Below are 27,579 nucleotides of genomic sequence, written 5' to 3' on the forward strand. Positions count from 1 at the left end.
TGGTGTTTTTTCACTTGAAGGACGATTGTGTGTGTCTTTTTGTTTGTTGTTGTTTGTTGTTTATTTTTTTCCATTTGCAATCCGTCCAGCCCTTATCTGTACATCAACCAGGTTAATTCCGCTTTGTGAGGGGGGCAATGTAATGTAAAGTAAGAGGTCATCTTAGAACACAAAAGATCAGTAAACACCTTAATAGAGTGAGGGTGACAGCAGATTTATAAATATGGCATTTCAGAGCTATAATGCTTACGCACACGCACACACACACACACACACACACACACACACACACACACACACACACACACACACACACACACACACACAGACACACACAGACACACACAGACACACACAGACACACTCACACACACAAACAACCTGCATGGTCAACGTAGTATAAATGACTCCATTATGTTGTACCAGTAAGGTCCCAGCAGAGTGAAGTAGTAAGTTGTGCCAGTAAATTGCACCAGTAGGGTGTAAGGTGAGACTGTCATGAATGAATGCAAAGCCGTGATCAGTTTCTCAGGGATTAACCTGAGCAGCAGCATAGCAACACCGGGGTGGAAAAAGTACTCATCTGATACTGAAGTAGTAAAAAATACCAATATTCTGCCAAACATTTCACGAAAGGATAAATTTAGATTTTTTTAAAATCCTAATCATAACCCTAACCCTTACCTTTACCTTTATATGAATACAACTATAAACATTGATTGTTATGCTTGATAATCAAAAGTACAAACAAGTACATCTTGGTCTGACTTGGTTACAATATTATTGCTTTCAAAAGAAGAACAACCTATTACCATTTATTGCACTACACATATTGCTATTGCTGTTTTGAAGTACTTTACTTTACTAAAAGTTATTATTTGGAACGGTTCAATAATTTATTTAAATAGTTATGGCTTTGGTTAGGAATGTATTTAAGTAAAAGTATTAATTCAGAACAATGTCCACTTAAACTTTCCCAAGTAAATCTAACCCCTGTTAACCCCATGTTTTTATTTGAATGTTCACTTAAACAAAGGTTGAAATGTAAACAGTAGTTCAAGATACCAATGAGACCGATTTGAAAGGGGAAAAATATAAACACATTTAATTATCAAGCTTATTTATGCATGTTATACCTGAATAGACTTTTAATGAGTGAATTGAAACAAACACATTCAACCAATGCATGTATAAAAAGGTATATAGATAAAAACTTGATGTATTAAATGTCACGATGGAAACTATGGAAGTTCCCTTCTTAATGAAACATGAACAACTGTTGCTATATTGGGTTATTGTAATCAAGTATTTTAATAAGTACACAGTCAAAGACAGGTCACTGTTGGTGAAATATCTCAAACACCAACAGCATTTAGAAAAAATAATAATATGTAAACACAAGTAGCTCCCCAAATGAGTAAAATAAATAAACCGGATTATATTATTTTAGAAATGGCTGTGTACAATGTTATTCAACAAATAGTCAATAATCAAAATAAGTAGGTAGTGTGAATAAGGAGATCAGAATATATATTTGAAATTCTATCTTGTTTTCATGTATTTTTAATATAGCTGGATACCACAGATGTTTTGCAAAACCAACCCGGGAAAGTCTAAAAAAAACTAAACACAAAACACGTTACATATCACAGTCAAAATGATTAAACTCATAAAATTCATTATGGTAATGATAAACCAGGATACAAAAACACAAGTAAAAATTTACGTATTGAGGAAAGTTCCCAAAGTGGAATAAAAGCGAAAGATGTAGGAGATATCTCTTTTGATTGCTTTTATATTGTTGTGGTTCTTGTTGTTGTATATTTTTTTTAATACATTTTTAAAAGGATATACACAAAAGACTAAGAATGTAAGTGGTTTGGCTTTACGAGGAAATAATCCTATCCATTTAGATGATTTCAAAACAAATCTAAAAGATTTGAATCATACTATAACAAAACCCATTCCAGAGTCATTCCCTCTGATAAAAATAATCGGTAAACCCAGTTTATATGCTAACCTGGGACTTCACCTCGCCCCCGTTCCGGAGGCCAGAAAGCCAAACCAACCCATTATTTTCTGAACCACATTAAACCACATATCACAAAACAAGAAAAATACACAGAAAAAACGTATCAAAAATGTACATAAGCCTAAATCCCATCTGATAAGATCATACCCTTTGTTCCATTGTCTTTTTCTTCTTGCAAAGTTGCGACCGTCTGCAATTGCAATGTATCGCGTGTGTTGTGTCAAACACGTAACGGGTATTGAGCAGGTGGTGGTAGTGGGGGGGGGGGGGGGGGGGGGTGGCCATAGCCCAAGCAGGCCCACCTCCAGCCCTCCGATGGAGGCCCAGGGAGAGAGAGGGGGATGCAGTCACCCCTCTGCCCCCCAACCCCGGGGATGAGAGACCCCCTCAGACGTACTGTTCTTTGGGGAACGTGTACGGGGCCACGCCCGGAGGTGGGGACGTCATGCCCGGCAGGGACGGGTATTTAAAGATGGCGGTGGTGTGAGTTGGGGGAGAGAAGGTGTTTTTGGAGGTGACCGGGCTCATGGCCACGCGTTTGGCTGTAGAGGCGGCGCTGGCGGATGGCAGGGCGGGGGCGTGGTTGGGGTCCGCAGGCTGGTACGGGTGCTGGGGGAGGAAGGAGAGCGGGGGATGGAAGGGAGGGGAGTAGGGCTCCGGGTAGTCCTCCTTGTTGCAGGCGAGGCGGTAGCTGACGTAGTCCGCTGTGTTGGGGAGCTCCTCGTAGAACCTCCCTGCGTGCTGCGGAGGGACCCAGAATTAACATAAATCAAGGAGGGTGTGAAGTACAGCGGGTCGGCCATTCTTTTGTGAAAGAAAGCCAGACAACAAATTTATTTTGCAATAATGACTCATACATTATACCGCTTATTACACAGCTACATACTAAGGCCCCGTCCACACGAAGCCGAAACCGTTACGGTTTCGATCTATCCGGTTTCGGAGTATCTCCGTAAAGACATACAGGTAGATCTGTAGAAACGCTGTAGTACACATTCCAGGCCCATAAGGGGCGCCGCTTTTGCTACAAAAATAAATAGTAAGAAGAGGCGAGCATGCGCATAAAGGCTGAGACTCCGCGGGCTTAACAGTCATTGGCTAGAGGGTCGAGGGGTGGGGCGATGACGTCATGGTTTACGGTTTCAGTCGGTTTCAGGCGTCCACACGAATCCAAAACGAAACCGGGTAGATTTGAAACCACCTCCGAGGGTGGTTTCAGAAGTTTGCGGTTTCGGTCAGCGGATTCGCCGGCTTCGTGTGGACGGAAGGCCGAACCGTACAAGACCTTTGCGGTTTCGCCATGAAATCGGCTTCGTGTGGACGGGGCCTAAGAAAGAAATAATTTAACACAAAATATAACGACCAAAAACTATTTTCTTGTTTTACTTCCGCAAAAAATCATGGTTGTTACAATGCTATGAATGACATAGCAGCGGTGTGCTATTTAGAAATAACAGACTGTAGAATGTCGTCATTTAGTAGAATCGAGTATTAGGCAAAGCCGTGTAATAAATATATTTTGATGTATAGATCTGTAGGGCTTTCATATCGTGACGTATCATCACAATCACCAACTCTATACTGAAGTATATATGTGGAATAGAAATAGTGTTATGGTCACTATCCACTAATAAATCTAGAAATTAGTTGTCATTATGAGGTGAGGTTTGAATAGCGTATGATATGGTATCTTTACGTTTATTTAGGATGTTACATTGCTACAACTCAATGTATATACATCATAAACCCATAATGTATGTATGGGTTTATCGGTATCTCTCTCAAGGATGGGACATGGGGGATCGAATCAAGTAACTTTTGGCTGGCGGTCGAACAACTACACTACACTATCCACACTGTCTGCTATCTACCACTGGGCTCCTAATGCCATGCATTTCAATTCACTGAAGGAGGAAATATATCTACGTTAGATACATTTTAACCCTTCTGCTGGTCCTGCTCATCTGCTACTGGAAGGTCAAAGGTTAAAAGAACCAGTACCTGAATGTCGTCGGCTGGTCTTTTCCTCACCGGTTTGGGACGGTTTTGCTGGCGGGAGATTGACTCCTAGCCAAACAAAAAGCAATGATGATAAGGAAAACGTTATCAGAAAGGGTTCAGAGTGTGTTAAGTCGTGCACAAAGGGAGCGGGAAGGTGTACATACGAGGTGCCATCTTTCCTACTTCTCATTTTCAGCACTAGGACTGTGACGGTGATGCCCATGAGCACCCCGGCAGCCAGTAGCAGGGCGATCACACTGATGACATCACCTGTTGCTACCTGGGGCAATGGCTTCTCTGAAATAAAGGAAACAGCACTTCAACAGTAAATAAAAATGTGAACTACATTTTAGAAAATGAATGAAAACAATGTCTATAACTGCAGTTCATGTCTATACAACCGCTTTTCATATCCTAAACGGCAATTATTATAAAATCCTTATTTGTATTCAGAGATAAAAATCAAAATAATTAGTTCATTTAAAATTGTTGAATGGTCCTAATTTGTTCTGAGCCGTATTGAGCTGTTTTTGGGCGGTACTCCGGTCCTACGATCGTTGACCGGCCACACATACCGATGATGACCACCTCCACTGAGGCGGCCCGCGTGCCGATACCGTTGGTGGCCTCACACGCATACGTCCCTTCAAGGTCGTAGGTCAGCGGGCCGCTGAAGGTCAGGGTGTTGTCCTGGATCTCCACATTGCTGGGGATAGTGCCGTTCACCCTGCACATGACACAAATATCACTACTTTACGTCTGTCTGTCTGTCTGTCTTTCTGTCTGTCTTTCTGTCTGTCTTTGCATTCCCACAAAACTCGAGGACAGGGCAGTCCATCTGGCATTCTGGGCTTTCAATCCTGCCCTGGGGGCAATAAGATTAAATATGATCACAAAAAGGTATAATTTTCAGCTCACAAAAGCTGGTCAGTACATTTCAATGGGAAAAAGTGAAAAAAATGTTTTGGGCACATCCAGGGCCGTAACACCAAATTCTGGGACCTGTATACAAGAGGTACTGATCCCCCCCCCCCCGCTTAGCCGCACACTGCTAAGCGCAGTGTGCGGCTCCTACCACTAGGGGGTGGGAGTAAATTTGATAGAAATATATATATATATATATATATTTTTTTTTTTTTCTTTCATTCCCATGGGCCCCCCCTCTGCCCTGGGCCCCCCCAAGCCTGTCCACCTTACACCCGCAGTCCGTCGGCCCTGGGCACATCCATATTTCACATTAGCTTGGCTCCGTCACCTAAGCACTTATGCTCAATTTGAATTTCCCTTCAGTACTACGTCTGGGTCTGCGGTATGTATGTTAGTGGGTTTTCTCCGTCCAAAATGTCTGCGTCCAATCAGCGAACAGAGGGAATGGCTGATAACAATGACGTTAAAGTCAGCTCTCGTTGACGGACATCTTCGCGCACGGTGTTTGGTTTATTTACAGCCTGCGCGCTACGTGATTCCCGGCCAAACGTTAGCGATTGGTTATGGCAGATCCAGAGTGGAACTGGGCAAATCCAATCGTTTTAAACTTCAACAGACATCCGCCTTCAAGTCAGTTAACGTTTTGTCAATTGAGTAGGTCCAGACTCTTGTGCAAATGAAATGAAGTACGAGAGTCTGGTAAGACCAGGCTAATTTCACATCATACTAGCCCTACAAAAATACAGACGATAAAAATAAGCAAATGAAATTGCTAATATATTCATTTGTGGAACTCATAAATGAACTAATAAATAATAACTGCTGACTTGCAAGATGTACCTGTCTGAGAGAAGAAAAGTCTTGGAAACCCAGCATGCCGAGCAAATAGTTGTTAAAGATGAATACAATATTCGCCATTGTTCAGATACCCACAGGGAAAGTTATGATAAATAAAGGGGTCAACTTCATGAAATCTTTTTAATTTTCAAGTGTATCTCAAGTAATACCCAATGAAGAAGCATTTTGTATATTATGGCCTAAATATACAATTAGTTTGATAGCCCTGCTTTAAAGAAACAAAGTGTTAATGCCACTTCCCGATTTTCATTCACTTAGAATGGATTTAAAATGGAAGATCAGATGACAGAGATGACTCTCATTGAAATGGAGTGAACCTACTGTGAGTAGTATGGTGCAAAGCATTGAGAAGCACAATGTGAGTAAAAATATTGATACATCTATCCCACCTCAATTATCCAGGCCAATTTAAAGGTATGATGTGCATGAACTTAGAACTTAAAATATATATTTAATTTAAGGTTAAACAATTTAGAGTAAAGACCTCTACAAATGCAATCTGTTATTTGTATCACTGATGCTATTCATTATGATTGTGTTATGTGGACTCACCGTTTCCACTGGTACAGCGAGACTCTGGGGTTTGCGTTGGCCTGGCAGCTTAGCTGCACATTCTCCCTGTTCAGGTACCAGTTACCATCAAAGCCCTCCACAGACACGTCTGGCTCATCTGGTATACGCGCGCGCACACACACACACACACACACACACCACACACACACACACACACACACACACCACACACACACACACACACACACACACACACACACACACACACACACACACACAAGAACGCAGACAGGCATGCATTCATGCACGCAAATACACACGTGCACACACAGCAAACAGACAGACACACACACACACACACACCCACACACACACTTGTTAGTCTTTTTCGATGTCTGTGATTTGAGTGTTCTGTACATATTTGAATTGGCCAGGATGACCCTGTGTTATACTGCTGTTTAATAATATTGGAATGCTACACACACAAATTAAAGAAATAAAGTAGATGTATAAATATATATATATATGCAAGCTCAATCAAGCCTGTGTAAATAAACACTACATTCCAAAACGTCCTTTTCCAAGTGTTCCTTTCGACCTACATTGTATGTCGAGCGTGACGCTGTCGGTGAACACCTCGTCGTTGTAGGTGGTGACGCAGGTCAGGACCTCCTGGTGCGTGTCCTTGCTGGGCACCATCGCGTACTCACTCTGCACCGTGAACGTTCCGTCAGAGTTCCGGAACTCTGTGCTCGTCGCCTCGCCCGGAACTCTCGTCTCCCATCTGGTGATCATGAATATCATTATCATTAGTCGTCCGATGAGAGAGAGAGAGAGAGAGAGAGAGAGAGAGAGAGAGAGAGAGAGAGAGAGAGAGAGAGAGAGAGAGAGAGAGAGAGAGAGAGAGAGAGAGAGAGAGAGAGAGAGAGAGACGAGAGAGAGAGAGAGAGAGAGAGAGAGAGAGAGAGAGAGAGAGAGAGCGCTTCGTGACATGTGGTCAAATCGTGACATCAACGCAGAATGTGTGTACGTTGAATTGCTGACCTAGCACTTACGTATACAATATTGAGACTGTTTCTTTTTAAAGGGTGCTTTCTATATAAAGGTATTAGTTATTTATTTTACTATTGTTTATTAATGTATTCATATATGTTTATATGGATGATATATGCATAAAAAGTAATGGGACCTGATGATGGCTGGTGGCTTCCCATTGGCTGAGGTACAGGTGGCCACCGGCGTCCTAACGTTGTTGGCCCGGGCCACCAGGGTGGGGGTGGAGAGGCTCATCTTGGTGGTGGGCCGCGCTGAAACCAGGGGGGACACTAGATGAACACCAAAGCCCACATTCACCACTACTGGCTCTTGTTTTGATGTTAGATTAAGATTAACAGGCTTTTATTTTTTATTTCCATGGATGCGTTCACGCTTTTAATGTGGCGGTTGGGCAGAGATCTGTTGGAGTGTGTGTGTGTGTGTGGGGGGGGGGGGGGTGGTAGTGCTTTTGGTATTTACTATTTAGCAGTCGTTGAGCATATGCTTTAATCCAAAGTGAATTAGAGCGACATCATGTCATGAAAGAGCATGTAGGGGTCAGGCATACTTGAAGACATGGGGAGTCAAACTCCCACTCTGATCCTGCTTTGTACTCTCTGGCTTCTCTTTCAAAGTGCAGGATGACATGAACAGCAGTTCCTCCAGCCTGCCCCCACAGACACACACGTCTGCAAGCATGCATGCACGCAAGCACGCACAGAACCACGCACACACAGACACACACATGCATGCAGGCACATAAACAAAAATATACGCACGCACGCACACAGACAGACACACGCACACGCACACACAGGCTTGCATGCAGGCACATAACCACAAATACACACACACACACACACACTCACGCACACACACACACCCCCCAGCACCGTGTCTCTCCTTCGGGGACTTACCGTACACGGTGAGGTTGACGGTGCCCTCCCGGTTCCCGGCGGGGAAGGTGGTGTACTCGCAGATGTAGGCGGCGTCGTCGGCGAGCCGCAGCGACGAGAAGGTCAGCGTGGTGTCCTCCAGCACGGGGGCGCGCCGCCGCACCGCCGCGCTCTTGAACGCCACGCGGTCCCGGTAGGCCGGGGCCACGGACACGCCCAGCGACGGGTTGGCGATGGCCACGTTCTGCTTGCTGCCGTTGACCACTTTCTGCCATGTGACCTGGGGGGGGGGGGGGGAGGAGGAGGAGAGTAGGGGAGGAGAGGAAGGTAGAGGAGGGGGGAGGGGGGAGGAGAGTAGGGGGAGGAGAGGAAGGGAGAGGAGGGGGGAGGAGGAGAAGGGAGAGGAGGGGGTAGGAGAGGAAGGGAGAGGAGGGGGGATTTGGGGGGAAGGAAGGAGAGGATAGGAGGGGAATGAAGAGATTGTTGAAGTGTCAGATTTTTTTTTTATTAAACCTTCACTATGTAACTTATACTGGAGCTATTTAAAAAATGTATTAAAAAAATCTTGAAAAACTAGAAAGATGATCATTTATAAAATGCGCCCATCCACGAGAAATTCCATCCAGGATGTTTTTTTACTGTAATCATTTAATTCTTTCCACTCCCCACGAGACTCTACTTCTCTCCCATTTGTTTTTTAACAAGGCGCCACTGCGTGTAAGACAAATGCTTGAATACCTAAATTAGACAGTGACAGGTTAAAAAATAAGCAATGCATGGACCCCCCGCTTGGTCGGTGCCCCTGCCTGCCCCAAAACCTCCATGGAAAATGTGCACACCGCGGGAAAATCTCAGACAACAATATCTCATTATAAGATTATGTAGAAATAACTATAGTTACAACTCAAGCCACTAGAGGCTGCTAACGGGAATCTTACTATAATTATCCAAATGCAGGCAGCAACAATTAACTTGAAGTAGGCCTACACCCAAGAACCGAGCGTTGTAGCAAAATGTAAATTTATGATAAGATGATAATACAAAACAAAACAGTACAATTAAAAATCGAACATTTAAAAATACAAATAGAGAATAAATGTTTATGTATCCTTTTTTTTTACTAGGCATAAAAAACAAGTTAAGAGTGTTCGACTCACAAACTGTGATTCCCTGGATAAAGGCATCTGCTAAATGACTAAATAAGGAATGTCCGATTCCAAGTGTAGTTGCTGGTTCTGACCTCTAGATGTCCCCCAAGACGCCCTGAGAACGATAACGCTATCTGTTTCACCCTTGTTCATGAGTTAATTACTTCGGTAATTAACTAATAGTTAACTAATTTATTGTTTCTCTGTGCACTTAAAGGGCCCCTAATCATACTATGACGGAGATTAGCCATGACAAGCCCTTGGAAAATCTGCCTTTTCCTGTGCCTTAGTGACATTCCAAGTGGGAGTGTCCACTTGGAATGAGTATGATGGATAGATGGATAGATAAGCAACATTTGTGTCAGTCCACTGGGTAGGCTGGTACACTGATCTACCCAGCATACATCAAGGTGGACCCTCCCACTTGTGATTTCACTAAGGAATAGGGCAGGGTCGATATTCAAATGGCTTGATGGATAATCACACTCACACGTGGTGGCCCTTTGACTTGTTTGTGCTCCTCCAATGCTTACGTCTCATCTGTGCATTCGCATTGAGCCCTTGAGCTTATGTGTGTATTGTGTATACATTTTATAATATAAATTATAAAATGTATATATATATATATAAGCATTCGTTTTTCTATATGTATACACCAATCTAAACCTCTTGACCTTCATCCCGAAGGTCAAGAGGGGGTCTTTGAAACAGTCTCCATCTCTATCGTTTTATTTTATTCATGACTGTCATCGATTCATATCTATGCAACCTTCTATGTGTTTAGTGTACGATGAACTTCATACGAGTTTGGTGACCGTGCAGAGTCGTGGTGGTGGCTCAGGGTTACCTGGGAGATTTTGACGGGGGGGACGCTGTTCAGGAACCGGCATCGCAGGTCCACCTTGGAGCCCACGTAGCCAGACCTATCCACGTCCATATCCACAGACTGGCCATGCGTTCCTATGACAACCACACAACAACACACCCGCCGTTAGCAATACCTCCTTTGGTGGACGCCTTAATCCAAGCATCTTCCTACGATACCTTCATCGATTTTTTTTTACCCCTGTGGGAATCGAACCCCTGACCCTATCGCTGTGTCACTGCCCTGTTCTACCCGTTGGATAGACAGGAGCTGACTTTCTGAATGAAGGCAGGGCATTAATGGAGCCGGTAGGGTCTGCCTACAGGTAGATCGCAGCCATGGAGGGCGATAGTGGCTCCTGCTGAAAGGTTCCGAATTCGATCACCCTAGCCACAAGAACACCCTTCACCAAAACATATTCGTATTACTGACTGTATGGTACTGTCCTGTATGTGAGCATACACACAATCGGACACAAACACACCCATGCAAATATGGTGTTGATGCAGTGGTACTGGTTTGGTAATACTGTTGTATTAGGACTGGTCAGGCAGCGATACTGGTTCTGATGTGATACTGGTTCTGTTGTTTTAGATTTGTCCACAAAAAGGCAGAATCTATTTTATCAGCAAATGGTCATCCTCTTCATCCTGAGTTTCAGTTGTTACCTTCTAAGTCACGTTTCAGATTCCCTGCAGTTAAAACCAATAGATATAGACTCTCATTTGTTCCCAGTGCCATTTCTCTACTGAACTCAGATTTTGGAGCTCTGGGCCGACATGGTGTTTTTGGTGCAGTGTGAGGTATGATTACCTGCTGTATGAAAGGTACTCCATGGAGAGTAGAAAGTGTTTCCTGTTTTTCATTTTTTATTTTATTTGACACATAGTAGTTATGATTATTAGTCTGATTTACATGGGTATGCAGGGATGCTTATCAGCATGCCTGTATACACTCTGCACTATCTATACTATTTGCATGCATGTTTGGTCTGTCATGTTGTACTTTCTGTCCTATGTTGTCTATTGAAGTCTTGCTGCAAGCACTTTTATTGTCCCCTTAGGGGACAATAAAAAGCTTTAACTAACTAACTAACTGGTTTATTAGGGATACTGCTGGTTTCTGGCAGTGGTGCTGGTTTTATAAATACTGCTGGCTTTAGTCATAAAACAGTTACTGGTCCTACGGTGGTCCTGTTTTTTACACTGTTACTGGTACACCAGTGCTACTGGTTTTGCAGTGGAATAGTGTTACTGGTACACAAGTGCAGTTGGACCTGTATAGGTCCAACTGCACTTGTGCACCAGTAACACTAGTCCACACTAGTGTTACTGGCACACCAGTGCAACTGGTCCTGTAGAGGTCCAGGTTTGTCAGTGATCCTGCCACACCAGTGCAACTGGTCCTGTAGAGGTCCAGGTTTGTCAGTGATCCTGCCACACCAGTGCTACTGGTTCCTTGGCGGCGCTGGTTATGGGGAAGGAGGCCAGGGATCACAGCGCGGTATTAATAGCAGCGTCTGTTCCCACTGACTGACTGATCTGCTCTCCAGAGCCTGGTAAGGAGCTGCACGCCACGGCGGGACGCCGCTCACGTGCGCCTGCCCGCGCCCACAGAGCATCCAAAGGGGGGGCCTAATCTGTGTGTGTGTGTGTGTGTGTGTGTGTGTGTGTGTGTGTGTGTGTGTGTGTGTGTGTGTGTGTGTGTGTGTGTGTGTGTGTGTGTGTGTGTGTGTGAAAGTGAGTGCACATGAACGAAAGAGAGAGTCTGTGTGTGTGTGATATAGGCAGAGGGGTCGTTGACACCCGCCGAGGCTCGTGCTTTCTCATTGGTGAGCGCGTCTAAGCAGGCTTTATGACCCCGTTGGCCTTCCATAGTGTGAAAGCACGCGGGCGTGTGTGTGTGTGTGTGTGTGTGTGTGTGTGTGTGTGTGTGTGTGTGTGTGTGTGTGTGTGATGCCCAGCCCCTATCTCAGTAGTCTGTAGATATCGGGAATCAAACCGAGTACTTTTCAATTGACTGGCAAATAAAAAACCAAGCCACTACCAACTATCCTGCCCACGCACCTAACCGATTCATTTGTATGGAAACTATTAAAGACTAGACACAATAAACCAACATACCGGGGTTCAAAGATTGTTTATATTTTATTAATATAGGTTTAGACGGTTTTAATTTTGTGTTTGTAGAGTGAGATTCGGATTTTCGGAATAATTCACTTAACCTGTGGCTGTGGCTTTTTTTTTAATCACATCAAATGAAAAAAAAAAGTGTGTTTCATATACCGGATCAGAAACATTTCATTACCAGAAATGGCCCACTGGATGGTTACGTAGGTAACCCACTGACGTCTGCAGTGCAGGGGTCTGGTTGGTAGTAGGACGACAGGATGTTAGTCAATCTAAAGGTTTTAACACACAGCTGGTTGGTAGTAGGACGACAGGATGTTAGTCCATCTAAATGTTTTAACACACAGCATTGTATTCAAAGTGCAGGGGTCTTTTCTGTCCTGGGAGGTCAGCCTCTTATCAGCTTCCTGCCTGGGTCCTTTCTCAATTGGGAGCTGGAGGATGACTTTAGAAATTCTGAATGTTCCCATCATGGTGGCCAGTATATAATGGTCTGTTGTTCATTGTCTTCTCTTCCTCCGATACTGTGGGCCTGTCTTCCTGCCAGCTGTGTGCATATCTACTGTCAAACTAGGAGGTGTTACTAACTGCAAGTGTGGACCTTACTATAGATAACTAATATACATAGATTATAGATTTATGATAACTTTATGCTCTGTAAGGTGACCTTGGGTGCCTTGAAAGGCGCCTCTAAATTTATTATTATTATTATTATTATTATTATTATAGTACGGTATTATAGTATGGTTTTAAACGTAGTTAATGCTTTATCAATGTGTTTTTTTTACGGGACTTTAAGTTATTATAAGATGACGAAGGAATCGTCAGTCACATCAGTATCATCCACTGTTGAGCACTCAACAACAGTCCCATGAACGATCATTAATAATCCAGTAAAACTAGCAAACCGCTAGTTTTTTTTTTTTTTTTTTTTTAGTTTTTTGCGATGCATCATGTTTGGATATCGTTAATGGTGATGGCTTTGTTGCTTTTATTAACACATTTTCTGTCCTAAGTTATTTAACAAAAATCAATTACATTATTTGACGATAACAATGACTGTTTGTTGCAGCCCTAGATTTTAGTATTTCCCCACGCGTAAAGTATTAATAAAAAAGAGTAGATGTTCAGTGCATGATCAGTGCTGCACACACACATCCTTGAGCCAGACCAGTTTCATCAGAGGGATAGAAGATAATGCGTTGTACACAAACAATAATATGCACGGGTTTGTATGTCAGACAAAGCTTATGCAATTCCTTGCATGACTGTTCATTATGTGTGTGTGTGTGTGTGTGTGTGTGTGTGTGTGTTTTTGTGTGTGTTTGTGTGTGTGCGCATGCGTACATGTGTGTGTGCATGGACGTCGGAGTAGATTATGTATTCAGGGAATTAAAGTCCGTCAGCATGAAATACGTTTGAATAGTTGATCATCTATAACTACTCCAAAATATCGGAGCAGTTCAAAATATGAAACGGTTTGTATTTTGTGGATTAATATTTTGTGAATTCTTTCAAAAAAATTACCGTCTATATGACAAGTGTTATTATTTCCTGTAAAAAAGATAGGATAACTTTTATCAGAGACCTTTGAATATATTTTTTATCCTTACATAAACACACTGTCAATCCGCCTCTCTCCCTCTACCTCTTTCTCTCTCAGTATCTCTCTCGCTCCCTCAGTCTCTACCTCTCTCTCTCTCTCTCTCTCTGAGACTTGTCTCTGCTGAGCTGATAAGGGGCTTTAGGTGTTGCTGGCTGAGCCAGCTTGCCTTTCCAACTCTCTCTCTCTCTTCCACACTGACTCACTCAGAGAAACAAAAACCCATGGACACATAAAACCACACCAACTTACACCACCACATGTATGTAAGCATATACATAGTCTATATATGCCACTAGCAGTAACCCTCCCCCTCTTCCTTCCTCACCCCCCCCACCCCCCCTCATCTCCCAGCCCCCCCTCCACACAAACACACACACACACACACACACACACACACACACACACACACACACACACACACACACACACACACACACACACACACACACACACACACACACACACACACACACACACACACACACACAATTTTTTGTCTCCATTGAGGCCATACATGCTTTGTCTTAGAAAGTAGGAAATTACCTTATTTGGTCTCACCAGATGATGTCATAACACGGGTCAATCATAGTTGAACATCTATACGGTTAAATGCACACTAACTAAATTAATTATCTTAGTCAGATTAGGGCAACGATTGCAATTATTAAAGCTAGGGTAGGCAATTTATTTTAGAAGCAAATGTTGTCATACTTTTTTGTAATTCGCTTTACATGCTGACATCACTAGACAAATCAAATGCTCTTACAATAAAAAGATAACAATCAGGTATAACTGGCTGTTGCAGGCCTGTAACCGCCCAATGCACTTCTGGACTGCTGAGCAAATCTTTTTGGGCTGTTATTTAAGATAGAATCAGGGATCTAAAAATGGTTGAGCCAATTGATGGGCAGCAGTATTTAACTTCAACGGTAGCTTTATACCTTAATCGTATTATTCAGCCTTAATCGCAGGTGTGCATGTAAACATACTAGTTACAGCTATCTAACAGTACAGAGGCCAGATTCCACACAGGCTATCTAACAATAAACAATGGTGCCATTGTTTGCATTGTCTTGTTTGGTATTCTCATGACATACATCCCACAAAAGTGCTTCTTACCCAAAGGTGGTTTTGTGAAAAAAATATAAGTTACACAAAATTGTTGAACAAATAGTTTTGCAATTGTCCTACTTATAATGAGCATCTAGGTGTGGCTCATATATTCAACAAATAAAGTAAAAACATAGTAATAGCACACTATCATAATGCTACAAACATGTTTTTTAAGGTTGATGATTTGAAGCTAATTTAATTGGGTGAACTTTATGGAGATGATATGACTATCTGAACTTGTCTCGATGTTCTGACTATCTGAACTTGAGGTAGATGTTATGACTATCTAAACTTGTCGCAATGTTATGACTATCTGAACTTGAGGTAGATGTTATGACTATCTGAACTTGTCGCGATGTTATGACTATCTGAACTTGAGGTTGTTGTTATGACTATCTGAACTTGTCGCGATGTTCTGACTATCTGGACTTGAGGTAGATGTTATGATTATCTGAACTTGTCGCGATGTTATGACTATCTGAACTTGAGGTAGATGTTATGACTATCTGAACTTGTCGCAATGTTATGACTATCTGAACTTGAGGTAGTTATGACTATCTGAACTTGTCGAGATGTTATGACTATCTGAACTTGAGGTAGATGTTATGACTATCTGAACTTGAGGTAGATGTAATGACTATCTGAACTTGAGGTAGATGTTATGACTATCTGAACTTGAGGTAGATGTTATGACTATCTGAACTTGAGGTAGATGTTATGATTATCTGAACTTGTCGCGATTTTATGACTATCTGAACTTGATGTAGATGTTATGACTATCTGAACTTGAGGTAGATGTAATGACTATCTGAACTTGAGGTAGATGTTATGACTATCTGAACTTGAGGTAGATGTTATGACTATCTGAACTTGAGGTAGATGTTATGATTATCTGAACTTGTCGCGATGTTATGACTATCTAAACTTGAGGTAGATGTTATGACTATCTGAACTTGTCGCAATGTTATGACTATCTGAACTTGAGGTAGTTGTTATGACTATCTGAACTTGATGTAGATGTTATGACTATCTGAACTTGAGGTAGATGTTATGACTATCTGAACTTGATGTAGATGTTATGACTATCTGAACTTGAGGTAGATGTTATGACTATCTGAACTTGAGGTAGATGTTATGACTATCTGAACTTGATGTAGATGTTATGACTATCTGAACTGAGAGAGCTGAACGGGGTGAACTGAGGTCTGTATTTATAGTGGCCAGACTAGAAGGAGGGCTAGTGGCGCCTATATATATACCACTAATTATGTCACGACTTGTAGATGGGCAGTGAAATTAAGATTATCTTTTCAATCTACAGTCTCAAAAGCTGTGTAAGTGTGTTTATGGGTGTGTTTGTGTTTAAGCAGCTAGACATCCGCAAATTAAAAAAGAGAGAAAGAGGAATAGGAGATATATATAGAGAGAGAGAGAGAGAGAGAGAGAGAGAGAGAGAGAGAGAGAGAGAGAGAGAGAGAGAGAGAGAGAGAGAGAGAGAGAGAGAGAGAGAGAGAGAGAGAGAGAGAGAGAGAGAGAGAGAGAGAGAAAGAAAGAGGGACTGGGTGATTGAGAGAGCAGACAACGTAGAGCGAGAGGGGGGACACAGAGGGAAAGATGGAGGCAGGGAAAGGACAGATTAGGGGTTTAATCTTTAGACCATTAAATCTGTGAGTGATCAGGGATTACATGCTGTGATTGTCTCTTTGGCCCTGTGATTTACTATGAGGAAAACCACAAGCACACACACACACACACACACACACACACACACACACACACACACACACACACACACACACACACACACACACACACACACACACACACACACACACACACACACACGCTACAAAGGAAATGAAACATAGAACATGCTAATAACACACATGAAACACACATACATACAAACACCAACAGACCCCAATTGTTCAATTTAGTGTGTGTGTGTGTGTGTGTGTGTGTGTGTGTGTGTGTGTGTGTGTGTGTAATCTCTGCTACTGTCGAAGCCTGGTGTGAGTGTGTGTGTCCATGCGCGTGTGTGTGTGTGTGTGTGTGTGTGTGTGTGTGTGTGTGTGTGTGTGTGTGTGTGTGTGTGTGTGTGTGTGTGTGTGTGTGTGTGTGTGTGTGTGTGTGTGTGTGTGCTTGGAGACAGTTCAAGGAGAGATCATGGGATTATCATGCCGGTTGTATTTGTTTTGGGAATAGAGATAGAGAGATGGAAAAGGTGGAGGAAAGACCTCTATCACAGGGTGGGAAACATCTAGAACCACCACAAAACATAAACACATGAGCCGTATCACCAAACATCCGGAAAGATATTGAAAACCATCAAATGGAGCTAGAAAGATATAGAAAACGATGTTGATGTGCAGGTGGGTTGTTTTGGAGATGGAGGGCTCAAGGGTGGGGCGAGAGATGAGTGAGGAGAAATGAGGAAGAGTGAGAGAAAGATTGGGAGGAAGGTAGGAAGAGAGAGGGAGAGAGATAGGTGCAAGGGAGGGAGAGGGAGTTAGGGGACAAAAGTGTGTGCGGGGAACAGGATTATTAAGGGGTTTTGTGTGTCCGCTTACTGGCCTGTGTTTCCAGATGCGGCCAGTGGATTATGCCGATGTTCATAACTGATTTCTTTCTTTTTTTGTTGTTACTATTGGAAGTGATTCAGGGTTTGCGACTACCATGGACTTCTGAACCAAAAGAGATCAGCCACTTGTGTTAATATTTACCATACATTGAGCAATTTAGAAGACTTTGTTTGATCCAAAACAAAAAGGCTGAGAACAACCCAAGCATACAATTGTTTCAAGCGTGTTGTATTCAAACGTATTGTTTCAATATTGGAGTACCAACAAAAATCCAAAGGGACAGACCCCATAACCCTGAAAGAAATTACAACATAATGCTACAACTAAACCTTAAATGGCGAGCATGAGATGTTAACATAAACGGTTTGCATAAACCAACAAACTGACCACCCACCCAACCAAACCACCAGCTAACAGACCAACTGACAAACCATACCACCAACTGACCAATCAGACGAAGATGTGTGGGCAGGGCAGAGGGAGCAGCTCTTGGCAGCAGTGACATAGTCACACCACCACGCCTGCTGTAACCCTAATCCACTGCCCAGTCCAACACATGCCACAGGCTTTAACACATACAGTACACACTTCTAGACCCCCTCCCCCCCCCCCCCCCACACACACACACACAACTGTACATCACACAAACATGCACACATGCGCGCGCGCACACACACACACACACACACACACACACACACACACACACACACACACACACACACACACACACACACACACACACAGCTGTACGCCACACATACATGCACGCACGCGCGCACAGACAAACGCAACACACAAACAAACATACCCTCCCCCCCACACACACACACCCATACACAGCTGTACATACACACACGTGCACGCACAAACACACACACATATACACACATACACTCACTGTGTGGAGATGTAGTTATTCGGGGTTTACTGCAGTGAGTGAAAAAAGCAATCGGAGCAGATGTCGCAGCAGTTCAACACGTCCACATGTTGTCTGTTATTATTACATAACTTACACACACACACACACACACACACACACACGCACACACACACACACACACACACACACACACACACACACACACACACACACACACACACACACACACACACACACACACACACACATCATTACCAACACAAAGCTCATAAAAAGCTGCAGGGGTTGATTCGGGACAACGTGCGACCACCACCACTGCACCTGCCCACTAACCAGCCTCCAGCCCATTCATTCAAGTGAAATCCCTAAATGTACAACTGGTGTCCAACTGGTATCCGTATACCAGCTGCATCTCATGGAAGAAAATGTTGTTTGTTTAAATCCGCTACATGGTGCCCTTAAACAAGTGGCATTAAACAAAACGTAGGCTACCCAATGATCAAAGGGGTGCATGAGTGAAAATTAAAACCCATTAGAGAAAGAAAACATATCATTCATCGCTATGAATTCAACAATACCAGTGAAAAAACAGCTTTCAAATCCAAAAATCGAAAAGCCTATTAAACCTATGTAGTTCCTATTGACCCTGCTATAACTATTTAATATTCGACTAAGTGACCATTCTAAGAGCATTCAACTCAATCACTAGCCCTATCACAAAGGCACACCCCCAGGTCACATATAACCAAATATTAAGCCACTTTACCTTGAAAAGCGCAAAGTGTTATCAGGAGTATCCCAAATCCAGCGTTTTCCATGCCAAAATTGCAGATGCCAGTTCTACTGGTGACGCTAAATTCCCAAAGTTGACTCGGGTGATGCCAGCTTGAAGTCTCTCTGATTCAGATGCGGTGACTGGGACAGAGGCTCGTCCAGTTTGTCCAGTAATAATAATAATAATCAAGAAACTGTCAGACTCACTAGGCCTACCTGTGGGCTACCTGGTTGAATGGAGCAAAAGCAGAGCGTTTAAACACTGATTATTATATTTCCAAACTCTCATATTCCTACTAGTCCTACTGCCGTAGCCGAAACGGAATACTTCTCACTACCGTTTGACTTGTTACCGAAATGAACTCTGAGCATGGTGACGGCTTGGCGGGGATAAAGGGGATTAACGCGTGGGCCAGATTATTTCCGAGATAGCCTGTCTAGTGCCTTGTGCCTAGTGCCTACCCCACAATCCCAACGGGCCGACCCAGGGACGATCGGGCTGGGAGTGTCCCGGAAACGACGACTGATTGTCACTATTTAGGCGGGGCGAGTAGGTTAGCGGCAATTAGGCTGCTCTCTTTGAAAGTTTAGGGGGGTTTCTTTAAATAAAACAAATATAGGCCTAGTCCTAATCCCATTCTGCTATACATTCACCGTAGGCCCCTTTAGATAGGCCTACGGTTTATGTGGCAATTATGGTGATTGGTTGTTCTATTTGCTCAAATTAATCAGCGTTTCTCTCTTCAAATAATTGACTATACAACTTCGACAATTGTTTGGCACATGCGATACGTAAAATATGTGTAAGGCCCTCTGCATTATTCATATATGAAACAGATATCAATGGAATGTGATTTGGCCCATAAACTCCTTCAATTTCATCACTTCATTTTGATCTGATTTAAAAAAATAAAGCGAGCTGCGATGCAACTAGGAAAAGGCAAATAGAGTCCAGTGAAAAAAAAGCACATGAACATGAAAAAAACAAAAAGAAAGAATCACGGGAAGGTTGCAACGTCCTGCTGTTAAAACTGATGACATATTTCTCTAAACAGATCGGTCACCTCACTGCTCTATCCGTCAGAGACTGCAGAGGAGAAGGACCAATCATCGCTCTGTAGACCACCCTAAGTCCCGCCCTCCTCTCTCCTCCTCCGTCCCTATGTATCTCAACCACCTTGAGTCAGGAGGAATGCAAAGCTAAACGGTCTATGATGCTATGCCAGGCCAGGTGATTCGGCAGCTCTGACGCACATAAACACCAGAATCTATAGGCTAAATACCCCAGCCCGAAAGGTTTCTCCGTCTACACCAGGTAAGGTTTAAAGACATCATATTTTTTTTATTTTAAGAGGCATGTCATAGTAGGTTAAGGAATGTGCTGGAGTTTAGCACATCCCTATTCTAGCAGCTAGAAGACACAGAGTTCCCCATAGCATACATGTAAGTCAGGGTGAGGATATGATTATCTCTTCGATATGAAAACAGGAAATACCATTTCACAAAGATGATAGTTCAGATTTTCTCTCTCTCTCGCTCTATCCATCAGCCCCAACATGGTCCAATGCATCTTGGTCTTTGGTGTCCTTGGAGGTAAGCTTCACAGGAGCTAATGATAATTATCTTAGGTTTTTGTCATTTTCAGCCTCACTTTGTCTCTTTAAATAGAAGCGTTTGCTTGACTAAATGTACTATGTGTTAAACACAACAGTAAAGACAACTACGAATATAAAATACAATGGAAATACTTCAAATATATATATATGACGTGAAAAAGAGTTTCCTCAACGCACAATGTTGTTGGTAAAAACATATTTTTACCTAAAAACAATTCCACAACAGTCGAGTCACTTGCACAACCCAAGCCTCCCACCAGAATGATGCAACCACAGCTGCAGACTATTACAGGGCTAACAGCCGGACAGGAACACGTGACTCTTTTAAAGCATGTTAAACACAGTGAAGATGCCATTCACATCTTCACAGACATGTATTAATCTATTTTATGTACATTATATGAATCATATTTTTTGTAGACTATCGATTTTTAATATACAATATACAAACATAACACGTTCCCTCCTGGTGCTGCAGTCCTGCTGGTCCCAAGTCTGCGGTGTGACCTGATCTCTGTGTGTCTGGAGGACGATGAGGACCTACGGGTGGACTGCCACATCAAGCCCCGGTCCAGCCAGATCAACAGCTACGAGTTCTCCTGGTCGTCTGGCACCAAGGAGACCCTGATCAACACCAACGTGTCGGGCTCCACCACGGAGCCACGCTTCAGGGAGACCAGTTACGTGGAGGAGCTGCAGCCCTATGGATATCGGCTCACTCTGACTGGCCACACCCACACCCTACCCTACAACACCACTTACATGTGCAAGATATCCCGGGTAGTGGCGGCCGTCACTGTGGAAAAAGGTACGGGACAAACATGAGGGAGGGAGAGTACGTTAGAAACGTACATACATGCATGCATGCATGCATACATGCATGCATGCATGTATGTATGTATGTATGTATGTATGTATGTATGTATGTATGTATGTATGTATGTATGTATGTATGTATGTATGTATGTATGTATGTGTGTGTGTGTGTGTGTGTGTGTGTGTGTGTGTGTGTGTGTGTGTGTGTGTGTGTGTGTGCGCGTGTGTGTGTGTATTAATGTTCTGTATTTGGCATAAACACACAAACACACATGAAAATACATACATACAGTAAATACAGGACATTATTACATAGATTAACAGCCACGCATGCAAAGTCTCTCACACACACACACACATACACACACACACACACACACACACACACACAAACACAACCCCCCCACATATATGTACATACATAAAAACTGTATATCTATACACACATACATACACGTACGTTCAAGTAAAAAGGACAGTGTTAGACATATGTTTGATAATTTAAGCAGAGACCTGTTGTTTTGTACCTTTGTAGATCAGCTGCTTCCATGTTCAGCACTCAGCCTCTTCCTGCAGAGATCCTGGGTGTGGAGCTCTGGCCTGGTGATGCTGGTCTCCAGTCATGCCCTCGGATGGGGGCTCTCTCCACACTAACAAACATGTCTCAAGCACACTCCTTAGTTCCAGTTCATCTAATGCTTCCAGTGGATGAACCATAAGCTACCATTTTAAACGTCACAGGTTTCAGAAAATGTTCCCCCATGAACCTCGCAAATGAACATTAAAACATGATCCCTGATATAAGAAGGAGTTTATATTTTGAATACAAAAGTTTGCTTAGTTAGTTTGGCATATAAGTTCAACCAACATAATTCAATGTTGTAAAGGGGTGTGTCTGGCCATATGTTTCTTTACCATCTAAACGTTCACTGTACACCCTGACCATTAGGAAAATAGTCCATATCTGATATGAATAAACCATGATATACTCACAATTTGTTCATTTGTTCATTTTTTTCAATCTCTTCGACTTTGATCCCATCACTAAAGAATTTTCAGATCGTTTGACCATTGTTTTTAAATATTTCCGATTTCATTGAGTGCCAAAATGACCATTCCTGAAGTTGACCTATAACGCTTTCCGTAGTGTTCGACAACAGTCACACGCAGCAATGGCGGCTTTCACTGCCAGTACGAAAGGAAATGAGCTATCAAAAGCTGAGTATCTTAAACGATATTTATCTGCAGGAGACGACGATAAAAAGTCCAAAGGCAAGGTTAAAAAGAAACGGATTAAAGTACCTGAAAGGGGGTAGGTATGCCGGATTTCTGCCTGCCGTTAAACCAGCGTGCCGTTTTAGCCCAGATTAGCATATACACTACTCACGTAGGATCGTTGTTTTGTTGTTATTTTGTAGTACTAACTCAAATCAACAACATCCTTTCTGTATTTATAGGTTAAAGATAGTGGACGATGATATCGACTGGAAGCAAATGGTTGATGAAGCAGCAGAGGATACGGAAGAGGACGAAGAAGAGGCTCCGGTGGTGAGATAGCATACCATTACTATCGATACAGCATATCCATAGACTCATAAAATACATGTTGGCTTTCGGTTGAATGTAGAAAGCTGAAGTACATGTTTTTGTTCAATGGAAGTTTCCCGATCAAACGTAAATCTTGTTTGTCGCCTCAGATTGCCGAGTTGATCGATGAGCGGCCAGAGGACGTCAAGCGACTCGAAGCCTTTAGGACCAGCGACAAGTGGAGGACGCTGGGGGGTAAAGGAGTTTGAACTGTCATGAAACCCAACCAAATAAGTTGACATCCATAAATCAGTATGAATGGATATGAAGTAGCTCTCGGTGAACATGTCGTCTTAAATAACATTTTCCTCTTGTTAGATGATGAAAATAACTCCACAGAGGACGGTGAGGAGGACGGCGATGAAGTGTATGAGGTGGTCGCTTCCCCGCGGCTTGCTCGCCGAGACTCGCCAGATCCTGTGGCAAGGAAAACGGTCCGACATGACTCACCAGAAGCCGGGCCTCTGAGGAAGATGTGTCCAGACTCCCCGGACACAAAGTCTTCGAGGATAACTCGCCATGACTCTCCAGACTTGTCGCCTAGGAGACAAGGGAAACAGCAGAAGGGAAACAGCAGAGGTGAGACCTCAATGTTGCAATGCTCAACCCCAGCTGTCATTTAATTTATACATTGTAAACAAATGACCCCAAGGTGCGAAGGGAGCAGTTCTTCTTTTCTTTATCTTTATACCTCGTGTCCACTGAACAGTGCATCGTGAGGGCTTCACATGTTTTGGTTGCCCTGATTGGCTAAAGGAGTCTGTCAAGGCAAGAACTACCTCCGTCTGAGATCATTGTGGGAGGCTAGAGGCCAGACTGATCCGAGTAGCGAAAAGAATGTGAGCACACATGATCAGGATGATCTCCAGACTAAAGTTTGACTTGGCAGTATTCAATATACCTTGACCAAGTAGATGAGGATGCAGCAGTAGCTGTACTAGTTCCAAGTTCATATGTTGAGTATGATTTGAGAAAAGTCTGAGGTCATATTTACAATTGTTCTACACATTGTATGTGTTAACTGTAAAAAGGTTTATATAAATATTTTCTTATTCCAACTGGCTCTTTTAAATTAGGACTTTTCTTGTTGTCATTCAAGTGTTTCATCTATGTGCTATAATTCTTCTTCATCAGAGTCTTCTCCAGGCAGGAAGAAGCCCAACTCTTCATCAAGTCAAAAGCGTTCAACAGACTCAACCAAGGCTCGGAACCGGCACGATTCTGACTTGGACCAATCGCCGCCCCGCAAGAAAATGCAGAAGGGTGGGAATACCGACGCCGACCAATCACCTCCAAGGAAAAAGACCTTAAAGGGCAAGCATTATGACTCTGACCAATCACCTCCAAGGAGGAAGTCCCAACCAGGTTCTGATTCTGACCAATCACCACCAAGGAAAGCCCAGAACGGCCAGGGCTCTGACTCCGACCAGTCTCCTCCCAGGAGGGCCAGGCAGGGTAGGGGGTCAGATGACGATCTGTCCCCCCCACGAAGGAAGGACCCAACCAAGGTGAGATTGTCTTTAAGCGTCCATCAATGACGTTTAAGGGTGTGGCTGAATGGATACCTGTTAAAATCAGGGTGTATTTGCTTTCTAAATGGTCCAGGGCATGCTCTCTGGAGGTCAGGCGGGTCTGGTTTCCATTGACATTCTACGGAAGGAGCAGGAAGAAAACAGACGCAGAGAGAAACACAACAAACCCCTAGAAGGTATGGGATAATTTTTATGTCATTCAAATATCTGGGAAAAAAATACTGTTGACTGCGCTTAGTTTCGCTAACTAGTGAAGGAAAAATCTGGAATATTTAGGGTTACGGTTTGTGAACTGTTTGCCTATTGGCTGAATAAATCCCTGCTGTCTTCCTGCTCCACCCAGAGGACTCGCGAAATGCGCAGACTGTGTTCAGAGACAAGAGCGGCAAGAGGCGGGACCTGGAGACCGAGCGAGAGGAGAAGAAGAGGGTGGATGCGGAGATAGCAGCCAAGGCTGAGAAATACGCCAAGTGGGGCAAAGGGTGAGGAACCTCAAGTTATAGTTCTGTCTGTGTGTGTGGGTGTGTATGTAGAAAAGGGGTTTGACAACAACTTTCCAGACAATGGGCCCTACTCAACTAGCGGCTTGGTTTTAAGCCAGCAGTTTTTCACCTACAACCAAGATGACCGCTCACGTTTGAACTGTTTGGTAGTGGGTGAGAGACATAGTGCCCTAGTAATCTCTTTGTGTGTGGAAGGCAATGAGATACCTAGATACTTGGCGTTGTCCCTCAGTTGAGAGACGCATATGATCTAGTTTACCTGGCTGAAGTTGTGCACGCGCTCCCACGCAGCCTGGCACAGGGCCAGATGTACGAGCAAAAAATCGCAGACGCCATGGTGGAGGTCAACAAGCCAATGGCACGGCAACGCGACGACGAAGACCTCGACCGCATGCTCCGTGAGCAGCAGAGGGACGGGGACCCCATGGCTGCCATGCTGCGACGGAAGAAGGAACGCACAGCTAAAGTCAAAGGTCAGATTGCACCTCATTATTGCACAGTCGGTAATCATTATCCAAGAAACTGCATTTATAGTTCACTTTTTGTGCAAACGTGCCGTATGTAGTGCTTCACAAGTAATGAATTTAGGCCCCGTTCACACGAAGCCGATTTCATGGCGAAACCGCAAAGGTCTTTCACGGTTCGGCCTTCCGTACACACGAAGCCGGCGAATCCGCTGACCGAAACCGCAAACTTCTGAAACCACCCTCGGAGGTGGTTTCAAATCTACCCGGTTTCGTTTTGGATTCGTGTGGACGCCTGAAACCGACTGAAACCGCAAACCATGACGTCATCGCCCCACCCCTCGACCTCCTAGCCAATGGCTCTTAAGCCCGCGGAGTCTCAGAAATCACATGCGAGCATGCGCATAAGGGCAGCCTTTATGCGCATGCTCGCCTCTTCTTCTTATTTCATTTCTTCTGGATTTCTGTACCAGAAGAGGCGCCCCTTATGGGCCTGGAATGTGTACTACAGCGTTTCTACAGATCTACCCGGTTTCGCTTGGCTTCATCTTTACGGAGATACTTCGAAACCGGATAGATCGAAACCGTAACGGTTTCGCCCGTTTCGGCTTCGTGTGAACGGGGCCTCAAAGAGATTAAAGGAAGTGCAATGATCAGATGTGGTTTAAAAAATAATCTCTTTATGTAGCATGCACAGCACAAACAACGATTTAGTCAACAAAAAAATCACCAAAGTTTTCTAACATGCTCATAACCAAGCCACGTTCTGGATGATTTATAGAGAGGCCGAGGTACAAAGGTCCACCACCCCCGCCGAACCGCTTCAACCTTCACCCAGGATATCGCTGGGATGGAGTCGACAGGTACGACTGTGTGTATGGATCAGGGTTTCATCCCCAATGTACCTGCAGGCCCAACGTACCTGCCGGCATGGAGCAAGAGGCACTCACCCTTACCTGCTCCTTAATGACATGCATCTGAATACTCCTTCTGAAGTCAATTTCTATAAGTGTCTGCAAAATGACTAAATAGTGATATCCGTTTTTGATCGTGTGTGTGTGTGTGTGTACGATTGTGCTCTTCATTCATGCCGTAAGGTTTTCCATCAATAACCATGCTAATAATGTTATTTTGAATGCTAACCAAGTCCCATGACTAAACGACGTGGTTCTGTGTGTCAGGTCTAATGGGTTTGAGCAGAAGCGCTACAGCCGGCAGGCGGATAAGAGTGCCCTCCAGGACGAAGCCTACAAGTGGAGCGTGGAGGATATGTAGAGACCGTGGGAGGATGAACACTGAACTACTGTCCAGCAATGGGCCTTATTCATCCAGCGTCCCTCTGGGTTCTAAATGCGAGCCAGGATGGTTGCTCGTGTTTTGAACCAAGATGGCTGCTAGGTGAATAAGGCTGTGGCAGGAAGCATCAAAAACGCCGCCTGAACGGGAAGCAGCCGCGCAGATGCATCACCTTAACGGTTGTTTTGAATTTTGTATCTCGGTGGAAGCTGCCAGTGGCTATGAACCCAAGTTTCATACACAGACTGAGGAACAAGGTTAACGCCACCCCACAACAATATCATCACGCTGACTTTGTACCTTTTGAGCATTTCTGATTGAAGTCGGAGCCAATGGTATGGATGTTGATTGTTCTGAAACTGTTTTTTATTAAATGAGGATATTTTGTAAACCGTTCGGCGTC

General features: G+C 43.6%; 2 protein-coding genes across 2 annotated transcripts; one reads left to right on the forward strand and one right to left on the reverse strand.

Moving 5' to 3' along the window:
* Nucleotides 1-2,303: 2,303 nt before the first annotated feature.
* On the reverse strand, nucleotides 2,304-19,853 carry LOC115547911 (nectin-1). The gene is given in 11 exon segments (XM_075074207.1): nucleotides 2,304-2,773; nucleotides 4,034-4,072; nucleotides 4,075-4,145; nucleotides 4,148-4,330; nucleotides 4,609-4,760; nucleotides 6,371-6,488; nucleotides 6,934-7,115; nucleotides 7,521-7,638; nucleotides 8,284-8,542; nucleotides 10,258-10,370; nucleotides 19,355-19,853. Coding segments are annotated over 11 exon segments (1,641 nt in total). The 5' UTR covers nucleotides 19,407-19,853; the 3' UTR covers nucleotides 2,304-2,419.
* Nucleotides 19,854-22,934: 3,081 nt separating this feature from the next.
* On the forward strand, nucleotides 22,935-27,570 carry bud13 (BUD13 homolog). Its single transcript, XM_030360101.1, has 10 exons — nucleotides 22,935-23,106; nucleotides 23,252-23,342; nucleotides 23,492-23,576; nucleotides 23,700-23,960; nucleotides 24,516-24,889; nucleotides 24,987-25,089; nucleotides 25,257-25,395; nucleotides 25,708-25,889; nucleotides 26,662-26,743; nucleotides 27,062-27,570. Exons 1-10 carry the CDS (start codon nucleotides 22,967-22,969, stop codon nucleotides 27,153-27,155), a joined length of 1,551 nt encoding a protein of 516 aa, XP_030215961.1. The 5' UTR covers nucleotides 22,935-22,966; the 3' UTR covers nucleotides 27,156-27,570.
* Nucleotides 27,571-27,579: the final 9 nt, after the last annotated feature.

This window comes from Gadus morhua, chromosome 7, assembly GCF_902167405.1.
Source record: "Gadus morhua chromosome 7, gadMor3.0, whole genome shotgun sequence".
Lineage (NCBI taxonomy): Eukaryota > Metazoa > Chordata > Actinopteri > Gadiformes > Gadidae > Gadus > Gadus morhua.